This window comes from Lygodium microphyllum, chromosome 27 (assembly GCF_053477565.2).
Source record: "Lygodium microphyllum isolate KBCC chromosome 27, Lygodium_microphyllum_v1.1.10, whole genome shotgun sequence".
NCBI lineage: Eukaryota > Viridiplantae > Streptophyta > Polypodiopsida > Schizaeales > Lygodiaceae > Lygodium > Lygodium microphyllum.
Genome location: NC_141161.1, coordinates 52,131,475 through 52,142,453, shown reverse-complemented (window position 1 = coordinate 52,142,453; position 10,979 = coordinate 52,131,475). Strand labels below are relative to the sequence as shown.

General features: G+C 38.2%; 1 protein-coding gene across 4 annotated transcripts in view; it reads right to left on the bottom strand.

Annotated features, from left to right (window-relative positions):
- Positions 1-747: 747 nt before the first annotated feature.
- LOC148012323 (nudix hydrolase 9-like) overlaps positions 748-10,979 on the bottom strand; it is a 111,227-nt gene continuing 100,995 nt past the window's right edge. Inside the window, exons 6-9 of one of the 4 annotated variants that reach the window (XM_087668824.1) lie at positions 3,175-3,323; positions 2,880-3,020; positions 1,952-2,110; positions 749-1,795 (exon numbers count right to left, since the gene is read on the bottom strand). In XM_087668824.1, the coding sequence (XP_087524950.1) occupies positions 1,676-1,795; positions 1,952-2,110; positions 2,880-3,020; positions 3,175-3,323 (569 nt within the window). In that variant the 3' untranslated portion in view covers positions 749-1,675. Of the gene's footprint in view, positions 1,796-1,951; positions 2,111-2,234; positions 2,790-2,879; positions 3,021-3,174; positions 3,324-10,979 lie in introns of those variants that run through there. The other 3 variants (XM_087668823.1, XM_087668826.1, XM_087668825.1) reach the window with 3 other exon arrangements.

Sequence of the window (10,979 nt, the reverse complement as noted above, 5' to 3'; positions counted from 1 at the left end):
TATGCCAAAAACACCAAAATGGAAGGTTCAATCTCAACCTATTTTTATACACCAAAAGCACAAGATAAAGTGCCCATTAGGACCAATCTTGTGGCTACCAAATCATTATAGATTTCACAATACACAATTTTGATCAAAACAAGACAAGATTACACAAAACAAGCCTTAGCTCATGTCTAACATGAACACATTAATCTACAAGCAAAGATCATGAATAATGATGAAGACAACACACTTACCTCTCTAATCTAATCTCACCCAAGCAACATCAAGAGCCTAGTCATCATGTGATATACGTTGAAGAATAGTTGATACAGGAAGAGAGTGCTAATGTGAACAATATGTGCGTTACTAGTATGCAACCCAATGTAAAGCATGCACATCCTATGCTTCAAGCTTTTCTCGTTGATATAAAATGATGAAAAAAGAGTAACTGAGTAATTGACCAAGTGTCTAGACGTGAGTAACATCAATAGTATAGTACTAACCATAAAGAGAGCTCAATGATGTAAAATGTGTGAATGTGGAAGTATAAAATACTGCAACTTTATATAAGGCTAGGAATGCATGAAACTCAAGGGTCATCCAATATGAGAATCAAGTGGGTTCACTGTGAATGTTACAAACCATGAACACCAATTCTATAGGTAAAAGCAATGGATGAATTCTCATGTCTTGATTGAACAATGAGACAAGACAAGCTTTATCATTAGATCCAGAGAACTCTTCTTAGTTCAACTTAGATGTTATCAGTCCTGTGGTTAAAATAAAGAGACATATTTACCATTATATCCATGGAACTCTTCTGACTTCAACTTAAATGTTATCAGCCCTTAGGTCAAAATTAAGGGGCATCTTTATCATTAGATCCATGGAACTCTTTTTAGTTCAACTTAAATGTTATCAGCCCTTAGCTTAAAATTAAGGGACATCTAGACTAGGTTGGAGAACAAAGTTCATATAGGAACATGGAAGGAAACAAGAATTAGGCAATTTGTCAAATTCCACCGTATAATGAAGCTGAATACATTCATGAAAGTAAAGGAGATCCGGAACTCCAGTTAAATACACCATTCATTTAAGCTGCCACAGTAATAGCATTTGTGCCCTAATAACTGCCCAAATGCAGTCAGCTGCTACTGCAGCAAACTAAGTCTTTTGCATTTGCATCATGTATATGTTGGAGCTTCAGGTTGCATGCTATGCAGATCACTGCAAGAGCAGGATGGAATCTGCTTTTAAGACAAGAAGTGAACGAACTTGAAAAGAATACGACTAACCATACCATGGTTTTTAGCAGCAGTGGGGCTGGAGAGCATGAGCTAACCTACAACTCGCTACCGGGGACTAGGCAAGGGAAGCAGGAGCTTAGAACAGAGGAAATAAGCTCAATGTATTGTCAACTATGCACCTGGTTCCACGATTATGAGAGGTGTTTAGCGAACACTCTTAGATGAAAAGGATTGATTTTTCTGTTTTTTCCCCCAAGCCTTCTAGTCCTACTACTGCTAAGTGTAGAGCATTCTATCTCAGCTTTTGTTCCAATTTTCATTATAAGTGACCAATCCCAATCTGTAAGAAGTAACTGCACACTGACCACATTATAATACTGTGCAGTCCTGATCTTTAAGTAACTGCACACTGACCTCCTCTGACAATATGACCTAAATGAAAACTATATCTCCCTTTGATATATTTGACCCATGCCATGATTTGCCTTTTCAAAAATTTTATACAGTGCTACACCCCCCTGATGACAGCCTGGCATACGTTCTGCTGCAGGTATCAAGTCCTCCTGAGAGTGCAGAAATGAATGGAAATAATTTAGTTTTTGAAGTCCGACCAGTAACAGGTGTAGCATTAAGGTGTTTGATGTCATTTCCGAGAAGGAAAAAATATGTTCTGTAAGTTATCAAAACAAAAAAAGAGATACTGACTGGTCATTGCTTACCTTTGAAATGCAAACCAACTCAACTGACTCAAAGCCATGCTGGGCATGTTTGTAGTACTGGAAAATCTCGGATGATGACATATAGCATTTTACATAGAAGAAGGCTGTTGGACGAACATTAAGCACACGACGAGAAATTCCAAGAAATAAAGGATCACTCTGCAAAATCAATCGTCTATTAGGTCTTCACCCCCAGCATATAGTTATTTAGTAGAAACTAAGGGGACTAAACATATCAGAAACTCAGTCACTAAACCCAAAACCCCATTTTGTAATGGCACATATTTATAGATCTCTGTCACCAGCAGCAGAAGTGACTATGGAAGAAACAGCAAAGATACAAAACAAGTCTACAAAAATATTAACAAGGTGATGTAAATTCATGATCACAAAGGTAGATGCTCTGGAGGTGACCAGGAATCTGATGATGGAAAAAAAATCATTAAAATGCCATGGAGTACTAAGATAGCTTTCTTCCCCAATAATTTTTTGCAGCCCATGGATGTTACCCAATTCCCACCAGCTGAAGTCAAGACAAGTGACAACAAAAGCTTATTATGGTGCACAACTAAGACGAGATACTATCAAAAAATGCTTGCTTACAGATACATGTTACATGTCTTTCCCCCATAGTTTGCAGGCCAATCTTGCAGACATTGCAATGTTTTGGCAAAATTTACCCTCTACTTGACTTATGACATCGCTCCAGTACTAGAAGCAGACCAAATTCTTACAATTAGTTTTGAATGCTGGGTGGAAATCATTAAATGTTCTCAAATAGGTTAGTGGTTCTGCAGTATAGCATATGCACTTAAAAGTCCCAAATAGGCCAATGGTTCTGCAGTATAGCATATGCACTTAACATTTCTTTCTTTGATATTTTAGAATAATTTTCACTGCAAATGTACAACTTTTTTGGTACACTTACCAAATAAGCAGATGGCACACCAGTCTCCTCTGTAACCTCCCTTGTAATTCCATCAAACATCTCCTTACTTATGATTGCATTCAGAGACTCATGATTGTTTGCCGAAGAACCATCATACCCATTAATGCCGATTTCCTGAGGCTGTAAAGAGATATGTATGTTTGAAAAGAGCAGACTTGTCAATCATTTACTTTAAAAAACTCACATATACTCCCTAAAGTCAGCTGTTCTCATTAGCATGACGTTTCCTGACTCTGAACATTACAAAAGACAGTATTAGACCAATTGTTGCAACCTCAGAATGTCCTCCGGGAAAAACCAGATGCCCAGGAAACTCTCCCACATGTTGACTTCTTTTCAGCAACAAAATAAAGTTATCTGTAGTCTCGACAACTGCTCCATTCCCTAGTGGACTCGCTGTGTGTTTGCACCTCTCCACATCATCTGATAAACCACAATGATATCACTATTACATGTGTTAATTAATGCTGAGGGTTTCCATTTAGGATACCATGGCCCACCTGGAGGTGCATGTACCATGCCTCATCAAATAGCATGGGAACTAAGACACACAGTCCATGGTTGAAACAGGCACGGTGCGACAGGCAGCTATAACTGATTACTTTTATCAAAATAAATCACTCATTGCAAGATGGAACAATTAGCTATTTTTTCAACCTATCTTCCAGTAAATATAAATTATGGCATTGCTTGGATCACACAATCTAGTGCCTTTTAAGTAAAGAAATTATATTCTTGCCCATGCGTATCATTAGGTGTATGGAATTTTTTGCAGTGCTATAGTTTTAATAAATATTAAAATATGAAACTAAGGTATTTCTAATCTTTGGTTTTTTCTTTTAGATGGAATGTTTCTTATGCATTCACTTAATTAGAGGATATTTTTTGTCCTCTAAGAACTTCTTACACTGAACAATTTTTCTGCATTATTAAGCATTCAGTATCCTCATGGTTTCAAACAAAGGGAATAGAAACAAGAAGTAACCAACCAAGGATTCCAAATAATCTTTAAAGAATAAATCGTTACTTATGAAACAAACCTTTTGAGGTTATCAAATTAATTTATTGGTTCTCATGGATTCCCTTAACCAAGCCATTGTCATAAGTCAGCAGCTTCTTCAACAGGCACGTGGTCCAAGATCCGATTCTCCTCCCACCGCTTGGAAGCTCAAAGGTTTCAATGGGGTCCTACTGATCTCTTATTTTTCTCATCACATCCATTCATACACACTGGTTAATGCATTCCTTTCTTTAGAAAACTTCCGATTTCTTTTTTTGCTTGTCTGTCTTTTAGTAAGGACACTCACTAAATTATGCTCCTATCCCTCTTTTAGCATTGAATCTGGAATGTGTGTCCTGAAACATCAACTCTTGCCAATAATGTTGGTTTTAGTAGCACACCATTCGAAGACATTGTAGTTGGCCAGGATAGTAAACCGATCTTGTTTTTAAAGGAAATTGGCACTAACGATCTAGATATTTTTCCTTATATAAAATTATATTGGATTGATTTCTAAATCCCATAAGTAATTTAAAACATTATGATGCCTGAAAGAAACCCCTCTCTGACTAACCAACAGCTATAAACATCAAAATAAAGCTTAAGAAAGTCCATGCTATGCTCAAGTACTTTTGCCTTTTAGATGTGGATATTCTCTCAATAGAACAAACTGGGTAATTCAGCAATTCTCCAGTCTAGATTAGTACAAATAGCTAGGCATGCCCATGCTGACTCTTTTAATCCACTTTATCCTCATTTTCTAAAACAAAAAGAATCATCCCTGTCCAATGGGTTAGATCTGTCTCTAGATGCCAGATACTATCTTCTTTCCTGCTGTTTCCATAGCCATCAACTATAATCCATGCAAGTATTGTCTCTTACAACGCCTTAAAGCAAACATTGTAACCATCCCCCTCATATACATTATGGTTGTGAATGACAAAAACTTGGGACTTCTGTTCTCTCTTGCACTTTGCACACATTGGGTCTTCTTCCACCGCTCAATCATGTTGTGAGGGTGACCAACTTGTTAAGTTTGGTATTAAAGCCTTTGAGCTTCATTATAGGAAGTACAAGAGCTTTTGTCTTCAAGCTTTTGAGCTGATTGCTGGTTTACCATTCAGAAAGATCCATGGTGCTCATGCATGATGTGAAAATTTTATCAAGCATTCAGTGGAAAGATCTCAATCTAGTGGTAGACTTAGATATCAAGTAGAAGCTAGGAACACCATTTCCAAAAGAGATCTGGTTACATCTTTGTGGTACATCTAGTATGGGTACTTGCTGCAACATTGGTGAGACCTTGGGTCATGTAGAGCTAGGTGTGAACATGCCCTTAGGCTCAAGTCGTCAAGGTGTCCTATAAAAAAGACTTAAGACATCCTATAAAAAGGACTTGAGGGCTCATTTGTGCCACATCTACTGCGACCACCACACTTGGACACTAGGCCCATATGCCATCATATTTGCACATTGGGGTGGTGTGGGTTTGTGGTATGGGGTGTTAATCCTCCGGACATGAGTATGGCCCATTATGCTATCAATCCCAGGTTGTAGGGTAAGCCCGCTTGGCTCTATGGCTAGAAGGTGAGTCCTCCCAGTTGTACTACATGTTCAGGTCTCATATGCTACTTTGGCCTTTTGCAAACGTTACTATTTATCACTTTTTTCTATATTTGTGCCTTTTGTGCAAGTTCAATGCTCACAGAACCGTAATGATTCATGCTTGAGAGATTCACTCTCCTCTCAAATTGGTGGCATAGGACACTACTAGCAAGAGAATTGGACATTGTCAGAGTGTGCAGCAGAAGCAAGAATGAAGACATGAACATAGAAGCCATGGAGCTCCATAGATACAAAAGGGAGGTACAAAATACAAGACAGCGGCCCCATCAACTTCATGATGTGCATCGCTAAGGATGCTATTGAGAGGGAGGGGTCGTAGACCAACCATCTGATGTCTACACCAAACAGCAAGAAAGAGAGTACCAATATCAAACCTGAGTGCGGACTTAAAATGTCCAAGTAGACTAAAAGTGTCTAGCCGAAACACAACTAGCCAAGACAGAAATTGATATGTGGAACCAGAATGACAAAGAGTCGAATCACTCAGTGAAAACATCTGACGATCTTGAAAACAGTGGCACGAGACCTTCGTTTCACCTCCCAACCTCGCCTAGATAGTTGCTGGCACCTCCCTTCTCGTTTCCTCTGCCAGCCGTCCACTTCAGGTGAGTCCTACTATTCTCGGACTCTCTAACTCTCTAGGCTCCCCTAGACCCCGTTCGGGTACCCAAGGCCCCCGGACGGTCATCCCTCACGCCTGTTTCCCATAATTTACCTTATTAATGTAACATTTCCTTCCCCTTAAGAATCGGTTTCGTCCTCGAAAACGATACTTGGAAGGTCCAACTGTAAATTGGGAAACCTTTTCCTTAGGGTACTTACTCGCTCCCATGTTGAGTTTTCTTCTGAACAATCTTTCCGCTTAACCAAACATTCTTGATAAATAGTATTCCTTGTTCATCTGTTACGAACATTTAATATTCTTTCTGGTTCATGTGGATTAGATTGGTCATCTAATAGCTCCTCAAGTTTATCATTTAAGATTAGATTATCCAAATCACCCAGCTTCTTCCTTAGCTTACTTACATGAAAAACTGGATGTATTTTACTACCAGCATGTAGTTGGAGCTTGTAAGCCTGTTCTTCCACCTTTTTAAGTATTGTGAAAGGACCACAATACCTGGGTGAAAGCTTTGGACATCATCCCGTTTTCATGGTTTTAGTTTATTCAGGCACCTTAAGATAGACCAATTCTCCTTCTTCAAAGGAGATGTCTCTTCGGTGAGGATTTGCATAAGCTCTAGCTCGATTTTGAGCTTTCTTAATATTTTCTTGAGCAAATTTTAACATATTATTCATATCCTCAAAAAAATCCTTGGCTACCTGAACCTTTTCCTTATGCAGTCCCACTGCATGAGGAGCTCTGGGCTGAAACCCATACATTAACATAAATGGACTATATCCAGTGGAAGAGTGCTTGGCACTATTATATGCAAACTCTACTATCGGTAGATACTCTTCCCAATTAGTTTGCCTTTTACTTACATATGCCCTGAGCATATCTTCAAGGATTTGGTTAACCCTTTCAGTTTGCCCATCAGTTTGCGGGTGGTCTGCTGTACTCATGCTAAGTTTAGTATCCAACTTCCTAAATACATTACGCCAAAATTGACTATCAAATTTTCTATCCTGATCAAAAACTATATTTGCCGGAAGGCCATACAATCGGTATATGTTCTCTACGAACAATCTGGCCAATTCTGGTGTTTTAACATCAGTTGAAGTTGGAATAAACCTAGCCATTTTGGTTAACCTATCCACAATCACCCACACAAAGTCGTGCCCCCTCTGTGTTCTGGGTAATGCAACAATAAAGTCCATGGAGATACTCTCCCATTTTCCCGAAGGAATCTCTAATGGGTGGAGAAGTCCTCCCATTTTTAATCTTTCAGCTTTATTAACCTGGCATTTATTACATTTGACCACATAGTCAAGGACGTTCTTACTCATTCCAGGCCAATAGAACTGCCTTTTAATAAGACTATAAGTCTTATTAACTCCTGGATGTCCCGCGCTAGGGGTATCATGACACTCAAAGAGTATCTGGCGCCTTATTTCTTCATCTTTCGGGACACATACCCTACCCTTGTAGAGTAGAAAACCATTATCAATGGTAAAATTCTTCCACTTGAATCCCATTTGAGCAACCCCTGATGCTCCATTTCCTTGTTAAACATCCTCAGATATTCCTTCCTCAGTGGAGACCCTCATTTGGATCCCAATTTTCTATTGCTTCCCATATGTTGGAATATGCCGGATCAACCTGGCATTTCCCTTTTAAAGAGTCAAGCAAATCGAAAGTGAACTGAGTAAAAATCAATTCATTTATGATGGGCATTCTGCGTAGTGCATCAGCCACTATATTATACTTTCCTTTTCTATACCTTATCTCATAGTCGAACTCTTGGAGGAGTTCGGCCCATCTGGCTTTACACCCTTGTAGATCTGGTTGGTCATTAAGCCACTTAATGCTTTCATGATCCAACAAGATCAAAAGTTTGACACCATACAAATAGTGTCTCCATTTCTTCATTGCATGTACTTTGCATACAACTCCCTCTCATAAACAGAATAATTCCGTTTTGCACGGTCTAATTTCTTACTTTCAAAAGCAACTCGTCGACCTTCTTGCAATAAGACCGCGCCTATCGCCTTATCACTGGCATTAGCTTCAACCACAAATGGTTTATTGGGATCCACAATTAATAGTACTGGATCTGTAGCAATAGCTACCTTAAGTTTTTGAAAACTTTCATTTTGGTTTGTTCCCCAATTAAAACTCTTCCCTTTCCCTTTAACTCGGTCTGTCATTGGAACAGCTATTTTGGCATAATCTCGAATGAATCTACGATAAAATCCAGATAATCCTAGGAATATCTGCAGCTCTTCCAGGTTCCTTGGAGATGGCCATTCAATAATTGCCCTTACTTTTTCTGGATCCATTTTGATTCCCTCTTTCGAGATAATATGCTCCAAATATTTGACCTCTTGTGCGAAGAACTCATATTTAGTTTTCTTCGCATAAAGGGAATGTATTTTTAACAATTGGAATACTAATCGTAAGTGTTCCAAATATTCTTCTCTTGATTTACTAAAGATCAAGATATCATCCAAGAAGACTACTACAAAGTGTCCTAAATAGGGCCGTAACACACAATTCATCAGCTTCATAAAGGTAGTTGGTGCGTTAGTGAGGCCAAAAGGCATCACCAAAAAATCATAATGCCCATATCTAGTACGAAATGTTGTCTTAGAAATATCTTGTGCCTTAATTCTTACTTGGTGATAGCCTGATCTTAAATCTATTTTTGTGAAGAATTTTGCCCCTTGTAATTGATCAAAAAGATCTTCCATTCTGGGCATAGGAAATTTATTCTTCACCGTTATCTTATTAAGTGCTCTATAATCAACACAAAGCCGCATAGAATCATCTTTTTTCTTTACTAATAAAATTGGCGAAGCCCAAGGTGAATTGCTGGGTTGTATAAACCCTTTATCAAGGTAATCCTTAATTTGTCTTTCAGTTTCTTTGTGCTGTGTTTCACTTAACTTATAAGGTGGTTTAGAAATAAGGTGTGTATCCTTATTTGTGTCAATTGGATGATTTATATCACCCCTATCTGGTGGAAGGCTACTTGGTAAATCAGAAGGAAACACATCTTTAAATTCATCTAACAAACCACTTAATTCATTACTTACATTCAACTCACAAACATAAGAAAATTGTTGCTTTATATTACAGAAAGTAAAAGTGTTTTGTACAAGAAGAGGCCATAACATATATACCTCACAAGCTTCCTTCTTTATCAGCTTCTGAACTTCAGTGGAACACAACAAAGGATTATCAGATACTTCATGTTCACCTTGAATCTCAAAAGTATTACCATCCCTTTCAAATTCCAGTGTATTATGATGATAACTACGTTTTAAGGATGGTTCCAATCTCCATAGCCACTCCCTCCCTAAAGCAATATCGGCTCTTTCCATATTCATAATTTGGAAATCAAGTTTATCTTTATATCCCTGGATCTCAATTTCCAAATTGGATACCATTGTATCCCATATTTTATTATCCTGACCTTGCATCATACGAACAACATATTGATGCCCACTCTTTTGTTGGGGAAGTTTCAATTTTTTGACAAGTGCATAATTTATGAAATTGTGGGTAGCGGAGTCATCAATCATGACTCTAACCCTCTTTCCAGCTATCAATCCATGCACTCTAACTAAATCATGTGGCCCAAAAGTAGGCTGCCACATAGAAGTTGACATACAACACCTGTGTTGTACATCCTTGTGCAAAACCTCTAAAGATTTATACTTTTCATGCCCCTTTAATTCTAGGGTCTGCTCTACATGAATTTGTTTTTCTTTTCCCTTGCCCTTGTCCTTATCCTTTCCTTTATCTTCCCCCTTTTTCCTTTGAGGGAAATTCCAAGAAACATGGTTAGGGGATAGGCAATTGAAACACAACCTTTCTTTTATGGCCTTATCAAAGTCATCTTGACTTAAATTTGGCCTTACATATTGTTTCTTTTCAAAAGGTTGTCTCTTGCCCTTAAGAAATGACATTTTCCTTTTAAATTTGCCTACAAATTTTGAGGTTTCCAATTCTTTAGTCTTGGGCTCCATATCAGTGAGACTAGTGAGTGTACCTGGATGCGCACTATCTTCATTGATTAATGCAAATTTAAATGCCTCTTCAAGCATCTTAGGTGAACTCCTTTTCACTTCCTTTTTACAGGCCTTATCTAGTCCCCTCTTGAATTCTCTTGTCTTTTGAAATTCATCTATTCCTTCCAATTTGAGGATTATCTCACGATATTCCTCTAGATATGTCAGCAGGGGTCTTCCCTTTTGTCTAACATAATCCCAATCTTCCCAATTTCATTCCATTTCATTTTCAGAAAGGAATTCTTTCAAAAAGACCGATTCAAATTGAGCCCAAGTTTTAGGTATTTTATTTGCCTCCTTTAAAGTTCGCCACCATTTATACGCCTTTGGTCCCAAAGTTAAACTGGCCTCCAGCGCTTGGAGATGTGGTGGAGTATTTTTAAGTTTGTGCAAATTCTCCCATTTTTGGAGAAAATTAAAGATAGTGTCTTTATTTCTATCTTTTTCCTCCCCGTGAAACTGAGGGGGTTTCATATCTTTTAATACTGGATTATCCCTCAACTTTTGGTGAGGCTCTTTAGGTTCTTGCATAGTCACATCCAAATCTTTCGATGAAGATGGAATATCCAAGGTTTCTAACCTATTTTTATCCCTTTCTAGTAATAAAGTTAATTGAGATTTTATTTCGATGAGTGTTTGAGTTAAAAATTCCATTTGAATCCCCTGTGCCTACACACGAGCAGTTAGATCATCAAATTGTTCTCGTGTGGCAAAAAATTCTTCCCACTGCTCTTCTTGTATCTCCGTTTCATGGGGATCTACCATAGAGTGATCCC